The sequence below is a fragment of the Nicotiana tomentosiformis genome, chromosome 2, assembly GCF_000390325.3.
Source record: "Nicotiana tomentosiformis chromosome 2, ASM39032v3, whole genome shotgun sequence".
NCBI lineage: Eukaryota > Viridiplantae > Streptophyta > Magnoliopsida > Solanales > Solanaceae > Nicotiana > Nicotiana tomentosiformis.
In genome coordinates, this window is record NC_090813.1 from 86,175,246 (window position 1) to 86,199,467 (window position 24,222).

Consider the following 24,222-nt stretch of genomic DNA (forward strand, 5'->3'; position numbering starts at 1 on the left):
TGTTTGTCTCTCTCTCTCTTTCATAGAAAGCAACACACCCTCGAGAGAGATAGAGAGAGATAGAGATGAGACATATAAGGGGAGAAAATAGAGAAGAGGTCGCTGTTCTTCTTCTACATCTCTTTGTTTCACTCAACTAATTTTATATTCCATAAAATAGTACTAGTACTAGTTTCGTTTTATTTCCTTGCTTGACAAATAAACTCTTAAAGTCACTGGATTTTTAGTCCATGGACGAAGATATAAAATACCTGAATTATTTAGTGAGATTTTGAATTGACAGATTTAACCTCCGACTATACTAGAGCAACCCAAGATGTTGATGGGATGAGTGAGTGACTATAATATATGCTCACCAAACCTCCCGAATAAATGTAAAAGGAAAAGATAAAGTAAGGATTCAACTTATAGATATGATAATGTAAAAAAAATATACAATATATTTTAAAATGTTGTATATAACAAATAATCTACCTTATTTTTTAGGTTGCTAGGGTATAACCTTTTATGGACGGTTACTGATATTTAGCTTAAAGTATATATATTTATATGTATATCGCCTCATGTTTTACTCGTGTTTCGTGGATTTCGGATGTAAAATGTGTTAATTTATATTAATTCGGGGTGTTTTTATGTGTAGGAATCATCCGGAAGCAATTGGGGGCGAAAGGTGCGAGATAAGAGCCAAAACAGACGAAAAAAGGAAACCCCGGATTTTCAGCGCCATAGGCAGCGTGGAGCGCCACTTGTGGCGCCAGAGGCAGAATGATCAAGAAGCCCAGCGCCAGGGCCAACGTGGGGCGCTGGGCTGGACGCTGGCGACGGAAGTTTGTCCAATTTTTCCCAGGACAGGGTTATTTCGGCCCTAGACCTACCCAACACGTATAAAAGCAAGACTAAGCTTATTTTTAGAGGGGGGGACACCACTTTGAAGAGGGAATACACACGAGAAACATTCGGGAGCGAAGAGATCTCAGTTTTCTTCATCTTTTCTTAGTATTTTCAATTATCCAACACTTATGAAATTGTTTGATACTATCATGAGTGGCTAAAACCCATAGTTCTGGGGTTGTGATTTAGCCATGAATATTTGTATTTAACGTTAACTTAACCTTAATTTCAATTTACTAATATATGATTATTTCTTCAATTCTGTGATTAATTGCTTAATTGTCTGGCCAACAGTTAGGTTCTATTTACTATATATGTTATGCTTGGGAAAGCCATATTTAGATTAGAGAAGATTTGAAGAAAGCACGACCTTAACTCTGGGGGGGGGGGGAGGGGAGACAGATTTGTAGTTAGGATAGGAATATACCTAGTCACCATGATTAATTAAATATCGTAATCTTAATGCGTTCTTAATAGATTGATTTCATAGAAATATAGGCATAAATCTATTTTGAATAAGCGAGTAGTACTTCGGGAGAAGGCTACGAGAGCAATTGTTCGATTAATTAGTAATCATGAGTGAATTGTATGAAGGGGAGAGTTAACTAGAACACAATAGGATTGGTGAATCGATCGTAACCCTGGAATATTTGTCTCTATTGAATACATAATAATCATTTTGCTGCTTGATAATTTAGTTACTAGTTAAAATTATTGTTTAGTAAACTCACACTTTTGAACTCAGATTGGCTCGACAGAATAACAATCTTGGTAAAATTAGTGGGTAGTTAATACAAGTCTATGTGGGTTCGATATTCGACTTATCATTTTATTACTTGTACGACCACGTATACTTGCGTGTGCGTTTGGGAGTAACAAGTTTTTGGCGCCGTTGCCGGGGACTTGAATATTGACTACTTTCTAGTTTTTACTTTAATTGTTTATTTCGTCAAGTCTAACGTTACTTGATCGTTGCTCTGTTATCAGGAACTTTGATTGAATGCAAAAGGTCATAAGCCATGACAGACTTCAAGGCTTTGACCCCGAACCTGAGAGGACATTTCATAGGAGGTTGAGGGAAGCAAGGGATACAAATAATCTTCAGGCACTTGTTCAATTTTCTGTGAACATGGCAGAGGAGCAACATATGGCTGTTCAGGAGGTGGCGATGCCTAGCATTGCTAATGTCACCTCCGGCATAGTGAAGCCCAGAATCATTAGTCACTTTAAGTTGAAACAGAGCATGATCCAGCTACTTCATGCGAAAGGGCAATTTTTAGGTATTCCACACGAGGATCCACAACAGCATATTCTGAACTTCTTGGAGATTAGTGATACTTACATCACTAACGGGGTAACTCTAGATTATGTGAGGCTCACACTTTTTTCGTTCTCTCTGTTGGGTGAAGCAAAGCGATGACTGAAGGCAGAACCAACTAACTCTATTACATCATGGAATAATCTGGCAAGGAAATTTCTGGCAAGGTTCTTCCCTTCAGGCTAAACTACAAAGATCAGAAGTGAGATAGTCGCCTTCAAACAGAAAGCGGGGGAGTCTTTATACTCAGCTTGGGAGAGGTTCAAGGGGTTGCTCAGAGATTGTCCTCATCACAATCAGACAAACGAAGTGTTAGCTCACACTTTCATAGAAAGGCTACATCCCGAGACAAAGATTGTGGTAGATGCTGTAGCTGGAGGTTAAGTGTTGGAGAAAAGCTTTGATGAGATATATGCATTATTGAACAAATTCTCCAAGCAATCCTGATTGGCAAGGAGAGATGGGAAGACACACAGTTCAAAAATCTGCAGAGGTTCTCGAGTTGGATGTCGTCTCGGCATTATCAACGCAGATTTTCACATTGACCAACCAAGTCAATCAGATGACCTTGGTTATTAACAAGCAACAAGCTCAGCCAGTGCAATAGGTCCAATTGTTTTACGAAGTATGTGGAGAGGGTCATACGAGTGACTTATGCCTTGTTAATCCTGAGTCTGTCTATTTTGTGGGTAATGCAAATAGGAGCCAGACAAACCAGTATGGGAACACTTACAATCCCAATTGGAGGAACCGCCCAAACTTCTCTTGGGGTGAAAACCAAGGTGCTCAGAATCAATACTGACCACAAGCACTTCAACAACAATATAGACCACCTCAGGCTGAACAACATGCAAACTCTCCAAGTCACCTTGAGGAAATGATGAAGAAATTGATGGCTGACCTGCAAGCCCACACAACAGATATGATAAAGAAAATGATGGCTGACCAGCAGGCCCAAGCCACAGTAATGAGAAGTTTGGGGCGCCAAATGGGACAACTTGCTTGTGCCCAAAATACTCGACCAGTTGGAGCTTTTCCAAGTGACACTAAGGCTAATCCTAAGGCATCTATTAATGCTATGTCATTGAGGAATGGGAGACAATTAGAAGAAGTCCAGTCAAAAAAGAAAAAACAAGTGACCTTTAATGAGAAGTCGGCCACTATAGAGTTAAAATTAGAAAAATCAAAGGATTCAGAGAAGCTAGCTGAAGAGGCGGTGGCTGAGCAACCTCCACTAGTAGTTGCAAGGCCACCACCTCCGTTCCCAATAAAAAGTTTCTTGATATTTTGAAGCAGGTGCAAATCAATAGTCCACTGGTAGATATCCTACAAGAAGTGCCCAAATATGCAAAATACATCAAGGACATAGTGGCAAATAAGAGGAGGTTGACCGAATTCGAGACTGTAGCACTCACTAAGGAATGTAGCTCTAAAATCCAAAGCAAGCTACCTCAGAAATTGAAGAATCCAGGTAGTTTCACTATCCAAATTTCGATTGGTAAGCATGCAGACGGGCGAGCTTTGTGTGATCTTGGAGTGAGCATCAATTTGATGCCACTGTCTGTGTTCGGACAGTTGGGGTTGGGTGAGCCACACCCAACAACGATGATCTTACAATTGGCTGATCGCTCCCTTGCTCATCCAGAAGGAGTGATTGAAGATGTGTTTGTTCAAATGGGTTCTTTTATATTCCCTGCTGATTTCATTATCTTAGAATACGAGCCTGATCAAGAGGTCTCATTTATTTTGAGATATCCATTCTTAGCCACGAGCCGAGCTATTATTGATGTATGCGAAGGAAAGATGACAATGAGAGTAGGTGATCGAGTGGAGATATTTAACTTGTATAAAGCAATTAGATTGCCAGCCTATTATGAAGAGTTATCCATGATTGCTGTAGGGAAAAGCAATACTACGTCATTGGTGCCTTATATGAGCCCCATAGATCTTCTTGAACGAGCTTTGATTGGGAATGAAGAATGAAGTGAAGATGAGATGATGGGCGAATTTGAGCAAGTACTTTCTATGTCATGCAATTATGTCCATGGGTTTGGGAGATTTGAGGAGTTGGGCAGGCCTATTACTATGATCCTTCCTAAGCCATCTATTGAAGAAGCTCCAAGGATAGAGCTAAAGCACCTTCCAGCGTATCTGCGCTATGCTTATTTGGGAAACTCTGAAACACTGCCAATAATTATATCGTCCAGCCTAACTAATGTACAAGAAGAAAAATTGCTCAGAATACTTCGCGAGCATAAAAAGGCTATAGGGTGGACACCTGTTGACATCAAGAGAATCAGTCCATCATTTTGCATGCATAAAATCTTTCTGGAAGATGGACACCGCCCCAGTGTTGAGAAGCAAAGGAGATTAAATCCCATCATGAAGGAAGTCGTGAAGAAGGAAGTAATTAAGTGGCTCGATGCATGTATCATCTTTCCCATCTCTGACAACAACTGGGTAAGCCCAGTGCAATGTGTGCCAAAAAAGGGAGGGATGACTGTGGTTGAGAATGAGAAAAATGAGCTAATTCCTACTCGCACTGTGACGGGATAGAGAGTTTGCATTGATTACATAAGGCTCAACAAGGCAACCCGCAAGGACCACTTCCCACTTCCATTCATTGATCAAATGTTGGACAGATTGGCGGGGCATGAATATTATTGCTTCCTTGATGGTTATTCGGGGTACAACCAGATTGTCATATGCCCAGAGGATCAAGAGAAGACCTCTTTTACTTGCCCTTATGACACTTTCGCCTTCAAGCAAATGACGTTTGGTCTTTGTAATGCACCAGCCACTTTCCAGAGATGCATGATGGCTATTTTCACCGATATGGTGGAAAAATTTGTGGAAGTTTTTATGGATCATTTTTCGGTCTTTGGGTCTTCTTATGATGATTATTTGAATAATTTGAGCAAGGTTCTAGCCCGTTGTAAAGAAATAAATCTGGTAATGAATTTGGAAAAGTGCCATTTTATGGTGCAGGAAGGCATCGTGTTGCGTCACAGAGTATCTAGGAGCGGCATTGAAGTTGATAAGGCGAAGGTGGAGGCGATTGAAAAATTACCTCCACCCATTTCTGTGAAGGGTGTTCGGAGTTTCTTGGGATATGCAGGATTCTATCGGCGCTTTATTAAGGATTTTTCTAAAATTGCTACTCATTTGTGCAAGTTGCTTAAAAAGGATGTCACTTTCAAGTTTGATGACGTCTGCCTGAAGGCATTTGAAGAGCTCAAAAAGAAGTTGGTGGTTGCCCCCATTATTGTGGCACCAAATTGGTCCTTACCATTTGAACTTATGTGTGACGCGAGTGACCAGGCTATTGGGGCAGTGCTAGGCAAGAGGAAGGACAAGATGTTTTATTCCATCTACTATGCGAGTAAGACTCTTGATCACAACTGAATTACACCATCGCGGAAAATAAGTTGTTGGCCGTTGTGTGGACCTTTGAGAAATATCGGGCATACTTTGTGGGAACAAAAGTCATAGTCCATACCGATCATGCAACAATCAGGTATGTATTTACAGAAAAAGAATCTAAGGCTAGATTGATGTGCTGGGTTTTGTTGTTGCAGGAATTTGATGTGGAAATACGAGATCGAAAGGGAACAGAGAACCAAGTAGCTGACCATCTATCAAGGCTGGAAAATCACGACCACGTGGAGGAGGGTGGACAAATTAAAGAAGCATTTCCCGATGAGTAACCTTTTGCTATCACCCAAGACCCTCCCCCATGGTACGCGGACTTTGTGAATTTTTTGGTGAGCGGGATACTTCCTCCTAAAATGAAATCTAAAACTAGAAAGAAGTTTCTACATGATGTGAACTTCTACTATTGGGATGAACCATATTTGTACAAGCAGTGTGCTGATCAGTTGATAAGGAGATGCATCCCAGAAAATGAGGTAGAATTAGTGTTGTATGATTGACATGCATCACCCTATGGGGGCCATCATGGAGGCGATAAAACAACTGAAAAGGTATTACAATCCGGTTTCTTTTGGCCAACATTATTCAAGGATGCCCATGAATTTGTTAAGAAGTGTGACCAGTATCAAAGAACATGAACAATCACAAAGAGGCACGAGATAACTTTAAATAACATCCTGGAGGTCAAATTTTTTGATGTGTGTGGGATAGATTTTATGGGACCATTCCCATTGTCCAGGGGAAACAAATGCATCCTGCTAGCAGTGGACTACGTATCAAAATGGGTAGAAGCGATCGCATTTCCAACAAATGATGCTATGGTGGTAGCTGCGTTTGTGAAAAAGAACCTATTTTCGAGGTTTGGAACTCCACGTGCCTTGATAGTGATGAAGGGACACATTTTTGCAATCATTTGTTGAATAACCTACTGGCTAAATATGGAGTCCGCCATAGAGTTACTACGACGTATTATCCTCAAACAAGTGGACAAGCTGAGGTGTCTAATAGAGAAATAAATCAAATCTTAGAGAAGACGATGAGTATGAATAGGAAGGATTGGGCTACAAAGTTAGATGATGCCTTGTGGGCATATAGAACTGCATACAAAACGCCAATTGGGGCGTCGCCGTATAAGCTTGTTTATGGGAAGGCATGTCACTTTCCTGTTGAACTTGAACACAAAGCGTATTGGGCTGTTAAGAAGTTGAATATGGACTTTGAATCCACGGGCGAGAAAAGACTCTTGCAGTTGAATGAGTTAGATGAGTTCAGGCTGCACTCTTATGAAAAGGCTAAGCTTTACAAAGAAAAGACAAAAAGATGGTATGACAAGCATATCAAGCCACGTCACTTCGAGCCAGGCTAACAAGTATTATTGTTCAATTCTAGGCTAAGGCTATTTCTTGGGAAGTTAAAATCGAGATGGTCAAGCCCGTTTGAGGTGGTGAGAGTCACTCCTTATGGTGCAATTGAGCTGCGAGTTTTAAATAGTGAAGGGAAATTTTTGATGAATGGACACATAATTCAAGCACTATTGGGAAGGAATAATTGATCGTGAGAAGACCAAGGTTGTACTCGCTGATGAGTAAGCAAGACCCTGCGTCATGGCGCGACGTTAAATCAGGCACTTGTTGGGAGGAAATCCAATTTTTATTGCTTTCATAGCCTAGCTTTTTATTTATTTTTAGTTAGAGTAGAATAGAGTTTGTATTTTCTCTGTAGACATAGAATTCATAGGTAGAATGGTGTGGGATATGTAAATTGGATATATAAAAAGGCTGGGGGGATTGGAAAATTATTTAAATATATATATATCGTCGAATAGCACCCCGCGCTACATGTGGCGCTGAAGACAGTGTTTAAAAAACCCCAGCGCCAGGCATACCGCAGAGCGTTGGGCTGCGGGTGGCCAGGTAAGTTTTTAATTTTTTTTGTTAATTATATATTTTATTTAAACCATACCCATAAAAACCAACCCATATACCCATATTCTCTCACATTATAATCCACTCAAATACCCATACCAACCCACAACACAAATTAAAACATAAATCCCCCTCCCTAAACACCCGAATTTCTCCCCATCTTCCTCTCTCTCTCTCTCTCTCTCTCTCTCTCTCTCTCTCTCTCTCTCTCTCTCTCTCTCTCTCTCTCACTCACGATTCAACAGCAAAAGCCGAGCTTCTTCACTCTTCTATCTCACAAATTTCTCAAGTTCTTCTCTTGTTCTCATCCTAAATCCTACAGGTATGGTTTCTTCTTCTTCTTTTTGTATTTTAATAGGTAGATGACCATATACTTCCCATTCTCCCAATTTCCCTAATCCCCAAATTTTGCACCTATGTGGCTTCTTAAGATATTGTTCTATGGTGGGTGGTCCAATTATTGGCCGAAATTTATTGTGGGTATATTGTATACGGAGTTGTAAACTAGAATTCCCTCTACTTCGTTAAAATTTGGGAGGGCCACAATGTTCCACCATTGTTAAACTAGAATGCACACACTTCATGCCCACAAGGTGTTTATTAAAATGTTTGAATGAATATTTTGTGCACCGGTGAAGTCTGAGTAACCGAGTATATTGCATATGATATTGGGCTAAGTGTGGGAATGATTTTACATGCTTGGGAGTTTGGTTTCAATGCACACATGTGCCCACACCATGTATCCTATATGAAGTATGTTGTAGAATGTTGTAGAGTAAGCTAAATTAGTGTAGTTGTAATAGTTGTAGACATTAAAGTACCATCTGCCACTTGCTTGCATTAAAGTGAATTTAGTTAGCCATGATCGATCACTTGTTTTTGGTGGCATCATTAGTGCCTTTTAGCTATTGTGTGGCATGGGGAAGTCTCGAGTACCCATGACCTTGGAGTGTAACACTTGTGCATTTTAGATCAAAATTGTGAAATATTCTACAGTGAGCCTTCGGTTTTAAGTGTGGGGTCATTTTTGACGCGCGCGACAACCTTAGGCGGATTTGTTGATTCATTCTCACATTCATGCTTATCTGTGTTATAGGTTGATATGGCAAGCAAAGGCAAGGTCATAGGAAAATCTTCCACCACCGTCCCCGTGCCCAAAAACGCAAGCAAGGAGAAGGGTCCTCGAGTCAAGCTAAAGGAAAACAAGTTGCCGAGGGATCACAGCAGACACCATTACGACAGAGACCTCGCTTGAATTTAAGTAATGATGAGGCTATTGCATGGCATAGGGATTTTGTGCCCTCGGGGCTGTACGTTTCTAAAATGGGGATTTATGTCAAAACTTTAGAAAGAAACTTCCCACATGTACTTGGCCGATTGCGTGCACTGAACATGGAAAAACTCCTAGAATGCCTCGGGCATGCAAATTTGAGCATGGTGCAGGAACTGTACGCCAACTGGAATGCAAACTTGTTCCTGTCACGTGTCCGTGGAATAGACGTGTCACTGGATAAGCAGTCTTTATGTGCATTTTTGGGGGTTGAGAACGCCGACCCAAGAAGGCTAACTAAATTTGCCGAAAGCCCGAGCTACATGGCGATACGTCACACTCGTTGTGGCGTAGATTCAAATGCCAAGTGGACCAGAAAGCAAGGTGATATTCACCTTCATATGGTTCACTTTGATTTCATCAAGACCGCCAAGGTGTGGCAGAATTTTGTGCAAGCTAGGCTCTTGCCCGTGGAGCAAAACAACGACTGCACTCGAGCTCGAGTGTGTGTCATATTGTTTTTGATGACTGGCAGACCCATTAATGTGGGTGAGATCATGCTCGGTGAGATGGCCCGCACGCGATTTGGGCGACAGATTAGGAGGTTCTTCTTTGGCAACTTGCTCACGCAATATATGCTCTCTCGAGAGGTGCCGGAGTACCCAGGGTATGATGAGGTAGTGGAGGCACCTAAAGGGCTGTTGGACATCACATCCTTGTTGGAGCCTACATCTAAGCTTACTCAGGCTGCACGGAACGAACGAGATGAGAACTTCAACAGGTATCTTTATAACTCCTTGAATTTAATCATGAGCAGGGTTGGTATCTCAGACGAAGAGCGTATGCATTTATGCAATGACTTGTCTTGTTCGTCCAAAGAGATGTTGGGGATTGCGCCTGGCAGACCCGTTCACTCGTCAGAGGACGCAAACACTGTAAAAGGCTCTGACACGGAGGATGATATGGATGATGATGTTACGGGGCTCCTGGCTTTGGTTCCTCTCAGGCCTGATGATGATGTGCCCGGAACTGTGGATGGAGGGCATGCTGAGGAGGAGGACTCCGACTGACAGGGAGTTTTTTTGTCACCCTACTCTGTTTTACATTTTTATTTGCATCGGGGACTATGCATAAGCTAAGTGTAGGGTGGAAGAAATACTACATGTGATTTAGTTTGTATAACTTGTATCAATTTGTTTCTTTTATTAGTTTTACTTAGTCTTGTGAGCACCTAATTTTTGACTATATTTAAAATTTTATTACCTTCTACAATGTAAATATTTTTAGAAATTTAATAAATATTTTTTAGCTTTGTTACACTTTTTTTATATATAAGGTAAAAATCAAAAATAATTCAAAAGTTCAATTATTACTATTAATATTATTTTTATTTTTAATTTTATCTTTATTTTAAAATAAAATAAATTAAAAAACCAAAAAAAATATTTTTTACATTTCGGATGGGAATAAAAAATAGGAAAAGTAGAAGTATGGAATTAAAAAGTAAAAGTAAAAGTAGGTGGAAATTATATTTTTTTAAAAAGTAAAAGAAAGTGGAAAATTAAAAAACATAAAAGTAAAAGAATGTGAAAATTTTAAAAATGAAAAGTAAAAGAAATTTGAAATTAAAAAATAAAAGTAAATGTAGGTAAAAGTTTTTAAAAAAAGGAAAAGAAAGTGGAAATTAAAAAAAAGAAAAGTAAAATAAGTGGAAATTAAAAAAAAAATGAAAAGTAAAATAAGTGGAAAATAAAAAAAGAAAAGTAAAAAAAGTGGAAAATTAAAAAAAGAAAAGTAAAGGAAAGTGGTGAATTATTATTTTTTAAAAAGAAGAAAAATGGGAAGTGAGAATTCTTTTTAATTAATAAATAATAAAATAATACAAAAACAAAATCTGAAAAAATTCCGAAATCTTTTTTCTATAAATAGAAGAGAAATGTGAGGAGAAAAGGGAGGGGAGAAGGAGAAAAAAAGAAGGTGGGGAGGGAATTAAGAGAAATTATTTTTCTTCTTTTACGCTAAGGGAATTTCTACTCGTGTCATTTTTTCTTCGTCTTTTTTTCGAAAAATCCAGCTAGTCATCACCCAAAATCCAATAAAAATATTTCATAATATCCCTTTTTACACGCCAAAAAGTGGAGTCAATAGTCGAGGTCGAGGATTCCGTTGGAGCTCCGTTCACTAGGTTTGATGTTATTCGTCGCTTATATATGCTTGTTTGACGTTCGTCTGATTTGTTGTACCTGTTCTTGGAGACTCATTTAATTGGAAATTTTGCATTAAAAGTTTATTCTTCCCTCTGTTCTTTTTATCTTATTTCATGTGATTTTATTTATTTGCCTTTAAACTTTATAAATAATAATGTAAGTTAATCCTTAAATGCTATATGCTTAATCATGTTTTTGGAAATATGGTATTCAAACTTGCTTTAAAGGTGGAAAGATTTGGACCCTAATGAGTTTGGGCTTCAATTGTTGGGTTGTAGGGTATTGGTATATGATGGTTTATTTATTCAAATATCTAAAATCATACACTTCTTCCACAAGTAATTTCATAATTCATGGCCTTCATAATAATCTCAAACTTAGGAAAGAAACAAATCATGAATGCGCTAGAATGCTTTTGGCGTACTCTTAATTAATTGAATCATCGTGATTATGTATACGTTCGTGTGACATAATTACGATTCCCAAAACTAAAATCAAGGTATGCGTTCGTGCAACTTTGGGCGAAATAACCTTAAATATAATAAAAATGATATTAATTGCATGCATGTACGCGTGACATGATTTTTGATGCCAAACAAAAATGAGTACACGTACGCGTGACTTATTTCAAGATAATTTTCATAAATCTAATCAAGCAATAAAAGCGGACATAGGTAAAACATGAGAACCAATAAAACACAGGTTATCCAAAAATAATATAAGCCAAATGTACTCAATAAAGCGTCCGTACTAGAACCACGGAACTCGGGAAATTCCTTACACCTTCTCCCCGATCAACAGAATTCCTTACCCGCACTTTATTTTTGCAGACCAATAATGAAAACCTTCCTTTGACTAGGGATTCAAATAAAAGGTGACTTGGAACACCCAAAAATCAATTCCAAGTGGCGACTCTGTAAATAAAATAATACCTACTCAAATTTGTCACTTTAATTGAAAAAACTCTTTAGCCCATAATACATATCTTTTGAGGCAAAAAGAGGTGTGACAAGTCTAGTTTTAAGTCTAGTTTAGTTTTTTAAAAAAATCAGAAAAAGCTCGGACTTTTTCCGACGATAGATTTTTTGGACAATTTTCTTGAGGGATAAAGTCCGATTTAAAACATCAAAAAGATTTTTTTAGGATAGTTAGGTAGTATCCCTTGGTGTTTCTTTGGGCACCAGTTCTTTTCCAAGGGTGTAGCTCGAACCGAGTACTTTAGTTTTTTAGGAGTAGGTTAGGAAGAAACTGAGTTGCTCTGAGACACTCATTGACGTGTTGAAAGCTGGCACATTAGGCTATGACATACATTTTATCTTCCCGTGCATTAACTCGTATGCCACCCAGTGCAATATTGCTTAAAATTTCTCAATTATGTGTGCTTGCTTGACTTGAGAGTTGAACAAAACCGTCTTGATTGATTCATGTGCAATGTGTGTGTGAGGTTTTGTGATCTTTTATGCTATCATGTGTAGTCTAGAACTTGCCCCGTGTGTTAATAGAAGCGAAATTGTTAAGTTGTGCTAATCTAGGAGATGACGTAGGCGTTTCTTGCTTGATCTTAGATGTGCTTGTCACATAAAATAAAGTTTCCGTTGCTAGCCCCTTTGAGCCTATAGACCTTTCTTTTGGCAACCACATTACAAGACATACCCCTATTTTGTTCTTAATTTGTGATTGTTGAACCTTTACCTCCTAAGGCACTTAGTCGCTAAAAGAAGTAAGGTGGGAGATTGGGGAGTCGCTTTTGAGTGGAACCATGGAAGGGCCCTTTGGTGCACTAAAGTTGAAATCAAAAGTCACTAGCCGATAGACTTTAAAGTGTGGAGTGTGTGTAGAAAAAAAAAATGATAGTCAAAGTATGTAGAAAAACAAAAATCTCCTAATTTTACTAATTTATGCTAGTGGGAGTATAGAAGTGCTTAATGAAAAAAAGGACTATGTTGTATATGGTTTGTGGCAAGTGAATTGGTTGAGAAGAATATGTGTTCGATTTGTGAGTGTAGTGTATTAAAGTGCCTAGGCGGGTTAGTCACCATTCTTAAATGTATCATACCTGCCCTTTAGCCTACATTACAACCTTAAAGTCCTAATTGATCCTAGATTTGGCTAGCTTAGATTAGTATAGATGTATACTACGGGCAAGCTTATGGTACGACCACGGGATGCATATAAATTCTTTGTGAGAGTGAGCGAATTTTATTCAATTGTGTGATGTCCTTAATTTATATTCAAAAGCATACTTGAATGTGTGGACTAGTCTATATTCACTCTTTTGTTTGTTGGTGAGGGCACATGATCTCATGAATGATTGGTATTGTTGTAAAATTCTTTTATTGGGTGAGTACGCGAGTTGAGGGTACTTAGTGGTAACGAGTCGACTCTTGAGGTTGGGTGGTTACACATAGGTTGTTTGAATTGATCGAATTAAAATGTTATACTTGGGCGTGCTTAAAACGGGAAGAATGTAAATTTTGCATGTTCAAGCTTGATGGCCGATACTGATCATAGTCAAGGGTAGAGTGTATGGTTAGAAATTAAAGTGCTCCTCTATAGTTGAGATTTGTACGTAACTGGCGGTATGTTTGATAGTCCTATCGCTCGAGGACGAGCAAGAGTCTAAGTTTGGGTGTTGATATTTAACTTAAAGTATATATATTTATACGTATATCGCCTCATGTTTTACTCGTGTTTCGTGGATTTCAGATGTAAAATGTGTTGATTTATATTAATTCGGGGTGTTTTTATGTGTAGGAATCATCCGGAAGCAATTGGGGGCGAAAGGTGCGAGATTAGAGCCAAAACGGACGAAAAAAGGAAACCTCGAATTTTCAGCGCCACATGCAGCGTGGAGCGCCACCTGTGGCGTCAGAGGCAGAATGATCAAGAAGCCCAGCGTGGGGCGCTGGGCTGGACGCTGGCGACGAAAGTTTGTCCAATTTTGCTCGGGACAAGGTTATTTCGGCCCTAGATCTACCTAACACGTATAAAAGCAAGACTAAGCTTATTTTTAGAGGGGGGACGCCACTTTGAAGAGGGAATACACACGAGAAACATTCGGGAGCGAAGAGATCTCAGTTTTCTTCATCTTTTCTTAGTATTTTCAATTATCCAACACTTATAAAATTGTTTGATACTATCATGAGTGGCTAAAACCCATAGTTCTGGGGTTGTGATTTAGCCATGAATATTATTGTTTAATGTTAACTTAACCTTGATTTCAATTCACTAATAAATGGTTCTTTCTTCAATTCTATGATTAATTGCTTAATTGTCTGGCCAACAGTTAGGTTCTATTTACTATCTATGCTATGCTTGGGAAAGCCATGTTTAGATTAGAGAAGATTTGAAGAGAGCACGATCTTACCTCTAGGGGGGAGGGGGGGAGGGAGGGAGCGGATTTGTGGTTAGGATAGGAATATACCTAGTCACGGTGATTAATTAAATATCGTAATCTTAATGCATTCTTAATAGATTGATTTCATATGAATATAAACGTTAATCTATTTTGAATAGGCGAGTAGTACTTCAGGAGAAGGCTACGAGAGCAATTGTTTGATTAATTAACAACCATGAGTGAATTGTTTGAAGGGGAGAGTTAACTAGAACACAATATGATCGATTACAACCCTGGAATATTTATCTCTATTGAATACATAATTATCATTTTGCTGCTTGATAATTTAGTTACTAGTTAGAATTATTGTTTAGTAAAATCACACTTTTGAACTCGGATTGGCTCGACTGAATAACAATCTTGGTAAAATTAGTGGATAGTTAATACAAGTATCTGTGGGTTCGATACTCGACTTATGATTTTATTACTTGTACGACAACGTATACTTGCGTGTGCGTTTGGGAGCAACAATTACCATTGCTTAAACAAAAAGCGACAGTGCAAAACTGTTCACATCGTAAATTGAAGGTTAGTCACAGTTTACACATCATTTTATAATATATCAATCCTAAATTTCTGTAAACATTAATCTACTCGTTCCTAAATGATTAGTGTATAAATATTTGTACACAGTAGATAAAGCTTAAACTCCTTTTGTGAAATCAAAATTGCTTTCTTAATTTAGAAATTTCTTCCCAAATGATATCACGTCGTGACAAGAAAGTCCGGAAAGATAAACTTTTACAATTTAAAATGACATGGGAACTGCTGTTGCATCTAATATTTTCAGTAGATAAACTTTTAATCTGCCGAAGATACAATTTTCTTTAAGAAGTTTAAAATTAAGGTAGGTTAAAAAGAGATTTCAAGGTCATTTTATGAAACGTTAATCTATCATTATCATAGCTTTGCTCACCGAACCAAGGCCTCAGCTTTCAGCAAACCTGAGGTGTAATTTTTAATCCGATCCATAGCCCTTGGAAACCAATACCATATTTTGAATTTATAATAAAAAAGGATAAGGTGAGCAGTGAGTCATCCCAATGACATTTTCTTATCGAAGAAGAAGAAAACAAAGAAAGAACATAATATATTTTCTTTAGTTTAGATGACAATTGTGTCCCTTATAACATTGCCTGCATGACAGTAGTGGCATACTGGTATAGTTGCTAGGTTCATGCCAATCACTTTCTTGACTTCCTATTTTCTTTTTTATATATGGAACTAATTAACTTATATACGGATATATAAAATAGTTTTACATTATCAGTAAAATTACTCAACTATAGTAATTTTACTTGCCTTAATTTTTTTTGATTATTCATCTCCTTATTATGATTTTGTTATTTTTATTAAGCGACTTGATAGCGTATAAATTCTTTCTAAAAGTTTATATGACCACAACAATAGGAAAAGAGAAGATAATAATTAAAATTAGAGAAACCTAAAAGAAGTCACGTGCAAATGGGATTTGTCTACAAAGTGTAAATGGTGAGCTGCTACGCTGGAGACCTGAAAGCCACTCATAACAGACTTACGTTTGGGTTTGAGGAAGACTACTAGATTTACCCGCTTTAGTCATTGTCTTTTATTTTGGCCAATGTTTCATTCGCTTTCTCTGAATATTTTAATTTTACTATGATTATAACCTACGCGTATAGTACATTTCCCTTTCAAGAGTACCTTACAGAAGAATCTAAAGGTTCCTGATCAGTACAGGAGTCGCTACTTTGCATATGCCACTTTTTTTTTTTTTTTTTTTTTTTACCTCAGAGAAATGAGCTAAATAATACAAAATTAGAATTAAAGTAGCAGCTAGAAAGTACCACGTGTGTGATGAAAGATAAAGAGACTACATAAAAGAAATATAGTACTAGGGGTGGCAATTTGTGCCAAAACTCACCCGTTCAAAGTTTGGCCGGTTATTAATCCGTCCATTTTTTGAACTCAGTCCATCTTGACTAATCCCATTTCAGTCAATCTAAAGTTGGGCTGATTTTTAGCCCAAATTAATTTATGAGTAACTTTATTAAAATATCTTTAAAATAATTCTTTTTTTGTTTGATATATTATATATGATCATAAAAAATAAAAAAAGTCTTATTTTATAATTAAACAATTCATAAAAAAATAATACATATTAATTAAAGCTTGATAAGAGTTGAACCGAATGGGCTATGACCCAAATTTTAGCTAATCTTGATCCAACCCATCTCAATTCAAGTAACTTTTATTTATTGACTCAGCTCGTTCTAATTTGCTCAAATCAGTCCAAACTGCTCATATGACACCCCTAATAGTAATGAGTAGAACAAGAAGAAGAGTAGACGTGATTATTATGTTTTGCGATTATCTTTTTTCTAGTGCCACTCTTTTGGATAAGGGGTTAGTAGGCTGATCGTATAAGTTACCTGTTTAATTATTATTAACCAATTGATAAATGCATGTAAGAGGGGGATATGACAACTTACCTCCTATACATCCTCTTGAGGAATGAATATGCTCTTCTTCTATTTTCTTCTTTATTTTTTTTTTATTTTTTTTTTTTACATTTGATCTTGATCTTTTTTAGATTAAAGTTTACTTAGTGAATAATTGTAAGAAAAGAGAACTCCTCCGTTTAAATACTGAAATAAGAGATACCGGTAACTAAAGTCTCACTCGTGAGACTGACTGAATTCAGATAGCACGCTCTGATCACATTGCCATGTACAATCACAATTAGTTACATATATATGCATATTAAATTGCGCATATAAGAAAATAGATCTTGAGACTAATTAATTCAAAATCTATCTGATAGGTGAGAATCGCTTCTAAGACTAAGTGGGTGTTTGGACATAAGAATTGTAAAATTTCAAAATAGGGAAAAAAAATTTTCAAGTGAAAATGATATTTGAAATTTAGAGTTGTGTTTGGACATGAATATAATTTTGGGTTGTTTTTGAAGCTTTGTGGGTGATGTGAGTGAAAATTTTAAAAAATAATTTTTTGGAGTTTTTTAAATTTTTAAAAATTTCCAAAATGCATCTTCAAGTAAAAATTAAAATTTTTATAAATAAATGCTGATTTCGAAAAAGAAAAAATTTCTTATGCCCAAACGGGTTCAAAGTCATGAAACAATGTAACACATATGTGCGCCTGTACTTGTACATTTTGTTTGTTGATAATATAACATGGAAGTTCTAACATTGAGTAAATCAAGAAAGGGGACGATTAATCTTGCTTTGATGTCATTTTCTCTCTCCATTCCATTTTACGTGATGATAATATTTTTTTATTAGTTCGTCAAAAAGAATACATTTTTATATTTACATTTAATTTAGCTTTAACTTTTATTTTAATTTTCTTGTTAAATTATCGATCTCTACTTTTCTATTTTACATCTTAATTGCATGTTTTATTTTATTTTCCAAATAACTGCATGTTTTTTAGCCACAAAAATCTCATATATAGTATATGTTTAAAACCATAAGTTTTATAGATTTTTGTAAATTAAATTTCATACCCAATCGAATTAGGTCATATAAATAAACAAATGAAGCAATAAAAATGGACATTTAAGCAATCCAAAACGTTAAATATGTATATATTTTCAATTATGAATTCAATAGCTAAAATAAATTATATATAAACTTGATAGCAAATTTAAAACGCATAAACTTTAAATTTCAATACTACCTCTACAGGTGTCTAACTACTTGAATTGTATGTTAAACAAAACTATAGAATATTTCAGAAAACTCTATGGAGGAGTAGAAGGGGGAGAGGTGAAACGTACCAAACATCAAAGAGGATTGATGGTTGACAGCCCAACTTTCAACCCGTCTGTTGTGAGCTTTAGGGTGATGTCACGTGGTTCTCACACCTCCCCCTCCTCACACGCTTGAAACTTGATAGGACCACCTCATTATGTCTATATCTGCTTCACACGTGCTACCCCTTACCTTTCGCTACTTTATTTAATTATTATTTCGACTTAATTGAAGTCTAAAAAGCAAAAATATTTAAATGAGTCACGAAATGTCGCTTCAAATTTCAAATGGTACCAACCGATATAATTTTGTTCTAGTGATTTAATTAAGCGCCTTTGTTTTTCTTTCCATACTTCCAATTATTGATTCTACCAAAATTCACGTGTTAAAGTAGAGGACTTTAAGGATTTAATAAGCATCACATTTTTTGTTATTTTAGGGGGGCATACAAAAGCTAAAAAGTGTTTATATATCGGTGGCTTGATTTAACTTCTTTCGGAAAATAGTGAGGCTAACACAGCCATAATTTCAATTCAATAGAAATGAACTTGATTCTAAAACTAGTGCGGGAATTAATAGATCTATTAATCAATACAATTTGAACAATATTGTAGTGAACGATTCTAATAAGAAGTTCGATATGCGAATGCAACTAGAAAGAAACTTGATAAAGTTCGCATTGAATTTAGTTGGATAATTTAATTTGTATCATATTCTGCTGGTTTTGTAAAACACTTAAAAAAAGACAAGAAATTAGTCACATTATGACTCTTTGATCTCTTTAACTTCTTTTTGTTTTTTAACTCAAGGTCAAAACTAATTTCTCCGCACACATGTTTGGTGATGTTACCTAAAGTTGCATTTCCCTCAAAAGCTGTCTGACCTCAGACCAATCAGTCTGTGAAATGTATCGAGCAAAATCATGTTCAAGATATTGAATGCCAATATATATGAAGTAACTTATTGGGATTCTGTAATGAGTTCAAGTTAATTTTATTTAACTATCAGGGTCCTCTATAAAGTAACTATAAAATAATAATCAGATAATAAGTATTAGGAGTAACTGATCACCTGATAAAAATGATAACTAACATGTTATAAAAGGGTTATACACTCTTAGTATATATACTATATAACTTAAATTCTTTTTTAAATTAACAAATAATTCAGTGAAAATAATATATTAGAAATTGCATCAAATACATAATAAGAAAAGGATTTAAGTTACATACACTGATAGCGATAGCTTAGTGCACCGGGCTACCCTTTATACTGATAGTGTAATAAATTCTTTGCACTAATATTTATATAATTTAACCTATTATACCAAATTACTTGTCAATTATTCTAGGTTACCCTTCAATGCTACAAAATAAAAATTATTATAATTATCAGCTCATAGTAGCGCACTATGTTTCCAATCACGTTGTCAAAGCCAACTTTGTCTGTTTCAACGTTAACCTCAAAAAAATTGCTAAGTGGAGTTATAATAATAATACTAGTGTACTCGAGCTAAACCCTAGGTAAGGAGTGAAAAAGAAAGAATGGCGAAGAAGATGAAAGTGAGTTTTTCGTACGAGGAAGCGTCAACTCCAATTCCTGTATCTGTCTCTTTGCCTAATGGAGAAACGAAAAAAGGTGAATGATGCACAGCAAAAGAATCAAGGGATGGGACGAGAATATGATTTAATTTGGAGCCTCCACCCCCCACCCACGGCCCACATAACCCTTGTTATACTATTCCTATGGCACAAATTAGGAGGGGCGTTCCGAGAGTTAGAATTGAATATGGAAATTTCTTTATATTTTTGCCTTTTGAATTGAAAAAATTACAATTCAAATCAATCCAAATAAGCTCGAACCAAATCGGTTTTCTTGCACAACTCGCCATACAATGGAAAAATCCCATAGACGCTCAAATTCTTGCAATATTAACGAGATTGGTGTTATTTTTCATTTCATATAAATATATGTTCTTACGTTATATATATATATATATATATAGATATACAATCAAATTATTTCAAGGTATTACAAGTAATTTTATATATAGTAAGATGTTGAAACTTGGCATAACATGTTAATAAATTGCATGATTTATTTAACTTAAATCTTAAATATAATAGCAAAGGGTTGAAATGGGATGGTTCTTTTTTACCTTTTTTCCTTTTGGCATCAATCGAATCCATCTTTTCCTTTTACGGATGCTCTTTCTTTTCATTCCCCCTTTTGAGAATATAATTATACGAAAGCTTTATTTATTAGTAGCATTTAGCAGTGACCACTATTCCACTGGCCGGAGGGACCTTCCTTGATCATTCTAAGTGGACTTGTTATAAAAAGTCACCTTCACGAGTCACGACCTTGACATTGTGGGTTCAACTTCTCCTTTCTATTTTCAAGACCTAAACAATATAAAAACAAGAAAAAATGTAAATCTTTTAATTTATTGTATACAATATCTTTTTGTGTGTGGCATTGGCATATATAGAGTATTCTGATGCCATTGACTGACCGGAGCCTTTTGATGGATCAAACCTTGACCAACTTTTGCTGAGGTTGCATATCTTCATTTAATATACGTTGCGGTCCAAACTTTTATGACTTTAATTACCCCCTTTAATTTGAGGAGGGGACGCAGTTGAAAAAGATGTGCTACGTAAAAAAAGTGTTTCACTGGAATTTTAGACCCTTTTCTGTTTAAGCACCAAACATTAATAAGTTCATTAAATATACCTATGTAGCAACGACCATTTAAAAATTCAACATCTGTTATCATGATTATATGACAATATATAGGTTTAGTTTCTTGAGAGCTAAATTTACTAAGCAAAATTACCATAGTCACCTGGGTCGTCATGGGGTTATATGTGTTCAAATGGTCATAAATTTCAAGTTTATGTCTTATCTAAATTAGAACAATTAGCATAATTTGTTATACTTAGTACATATTGTCTATAGATGTGTTTACCCGAAAAATGGATATAGTTGAATTTATACGCAGTTCCGAAGATATGTGGTACAACTTAATACAGAATGCTAAGATAAATAAAAGGATGAATATAGGTTGGAGAAAACGTAATCCAGGCGAATCAATTATGAACAGTGAATTTAGGATTTAATAAAATAGAATCAATCTAAGAAACTAGAAAGATCACTCTTGCTTATAGAGGAAATAATACAGTTTTTGATAGTCTAAGTCTAAAAAAAGATGCCCTACAAGAATGATAAACAAGCCCTTTTATAGTGAAAGGGTTTGGCTCCAAGTATAATAAAATAAATATTCAGTGGGAAACCCATGATAAATCAGCTTTTCCATAATTTCTGTCAAGATTCCCTCTAGTGGGATTACAACGGCTTTTGTCTGCGAGCTCGATCTTGCTTAGAATCCTCGATTTTGGTTCGAGCTTGATTTCGGCTCAAACTTGTGATCTTGGTTCCAGCCCGATCCTGGTTCGAGCCCTCGGATGGATTCCAGGTCGATGTAGGTTGGTTTTTGGATTATCAGCACGATAGATCTACCCGCGCCATGGTTCGATTCTTGTTCGAGTTTGATTATGATATCGATCTCAATACGGACTGGCCTCCCCGGGCTCTAGGTTAGTTCGTGCCCCCTTCGGGATCTTACTTCGATACACCACCTTTCGAATCGTACCGGACATGTCAATGCTGAAATCCATTTCTATCGTATACAAGATGGACAACTTTTTAGCTTTAAACTGACATTTTATTATCATGTTAGTATATCAAGTGATAATATACTGTACCAAGTGGATTATCCCGTTTACGCGTAACATATTTTGCAACTTAAATCTGTTTGAATTTTTTTTTAATGAAACCTTGGTTTATGTCAATAACAATGTAGTAATACTTATCTTTTAATTGAACAATGTGTCCCAGAAATTAATATTAAAAGTTTCTTATGGTATCTTTTTCCTGTTATTGCAACAATGCGGATATTACAATTTGTAACTTAATCTTCGTACTTGATTTATGTATATACTGCAACATAAAGGTGGATACTTGCATTTTCTTATGAAATGTTATAATGTGATTTTAATCTAAATTTCACTAACCTTAGGTCAGTAAATTAACGAATAGGAGTACTAGATACTAGTCCACATAAACGCGTTATCTTGCAATTTTTTCTATGAAATATTGAAACATAGGAGTAATAGTCCAAGTAAACGCATCGCCTTGTATATAGTTTATCCTGAAAATTTAAAAAGAGGAGGCAGACGTTTTGAAAATTTGATTTGAAAAAACACAAGTGAATATAAAACTAAGATCACATGAAAAATGAAATCCTAGTTGTTTGATTGTAAAGAGGAAAGAAAAGATATAATACACAAATATATTAAAGATCACAGAACCTTTCACCTAATGATGTAAAACATCCTAACTAACGAAATTTCAATGAATTGAACTGGAATCTCTGTAGATTCTATATATGTATGCTGTTCTAATAAGCAAGCAAAAGAGAAACCAAGCTATAAAGCCACATATAGTTGGATATATATATTTTACTTAAAATCAAAGGCTACGACAACAGCCCCACCAAACATTAGATAGGTTTTTTTAATTTATTCAGTTTCCTCCTCTATTGGTCCAAAAAGTTGAAATCTATCTCTGTTTTGAGAACTTGTATTATGAGGAAAATCATTACAATAACGTCAGATGTTCATTTCAAAGGTGCTATTCATGTCATACACGAGTTCTCGTTTTATTTTAATGAGTTAACCAATCACCTTTTGTAGCCCCAAAAAGTACACAAGTTTTATATTAAGTATACATTTATTTTTATATGTTGGTCGTAATGTTGGACCGTGTAAAACAATGAACTGGCATTTGAAAATTTGCAACTTGCGAAGCACTATGTCTTCCTAAGCTTCATTAGCCAATCAATGAAAATGAAATCATTTCTATTAGTAATAAAATTTAGTATATTGCATGGTAAGTTTCTATCTGGAGCAGTAGATTTAATTTGTCACTACAACTGTAAGCAATATAATACTAGTAGTTTATTTTAAGATGTCTCGTGTAAAAAATAAATACTCCTATTACTACTTTTTTCTTTATCTTTTTTTTTTTTTTTTTTCTGTTTTGTTTTTGGAGGTTGGTGGGTCATGATATTGAAGGTGATTGGGTTAAGAAATTAAAAGGGACAAAAAGGCAGGAAAGTTTCATTTCGGTAATTATGGAACAGTTAAAATTAGGAAAAGAAAGGGTGGATTGTAGTAAGAAGTATATTATATGAGTGTAAAAGCAAAGAAGAGAAGCAGAAAGAGTAAGCAGGGACTAAGGGTCTTTCTCAAATGAGTCACTTTCCCCATCTCATGATTATATTAAATAAAGGACCAACATTCTCATGGTATGCCTCCTCTGACTCGATTAAATTAATTTTCAGCTTTTTCTTGTTCCCACTGTGTAACTTCATTGTTATAAGTATATATTCATCTCAGAAAATAGGAAATTAAAAGGAAGAAAGATTAAAAAAGAAAAAAGAAAAGAGGGGAGCAATGAGGTGAAAATAGATGTGGGTGATGGACCCTATAAGGAAAGGGACATGAAATTATTGAAAGGTGGAAGAGGCCAAAGGAAAAAGAGGGAGTGGGAGTGAGACTCAAATTTCTTTTCCTTACTTTACTTTTTTTCATTTTCAATCCAAACAATCTTCTATTGGGGGATTTTTGAGGGCCAATATTACAGGTATCCAACAACATCTACATGGTGGTCCAGAAGGGGGTCCACGTGGCCAGACCGGCAGAGTATGGCCCAAGCCACGTGGGAGCTGTGGTCCATGTGGTCATGAGGTGTCAGCTGTTTGACACGTATGCAGTAGAAAACGTGACAGACTGTTACGGGGAAGGTTGAGTATGGGGTTTGCTTTGCCTATGGTAGCGGGCACAGACTCGATACAATCTTGAAATTTAATTGAAAATCCAGTTTCTACCTTGTATCGCTAGCTAGGTGCATTAAATAAATGCAGCTAAGTATCCCGAATTCATACGTTTCGGGAAAGAGTGG

At 36.1% G+C, this 24,222-nt stretch overlaps 1 protein-coding gene and 1 non-coding gene across 2 annotated transcripts; one reads left to right on the forward strand and one right to left on the reverse strand.

The window, feature by feature from the left end:
- Positions 1-2,401: 2,401 nt before the first annotated feature.
- Positions 2,402-2,506, reverse strand: LOC117273254 (small nucleolar RNA R71). The gene has a single exon (XR_004503251.1). It is a non-coding gene; the product is annotated as a small nucleolar RNA R71 (small nucleolar RNA).
- Positions 2,507-3,101: 595 nt separating this feature from the next.
- Positions 3,102-4,192, forward strand: LOC138905209 (uncharacterized). Its single transcript, XM_070193714.1, has 2 exons — positions 3,102-3,446; positions 3,506-4,192. The coding sequence occupies exons 1-2, from the start codon at positions 3,102-3,104 to the stop codon at positions 4,190-4,192; spliced, it is 1,032 nt and encodes a 343-aa protein (XP_070049815.1).
- Positions 4,193-24,222: the final 20,030 nt, after the last annotated feature.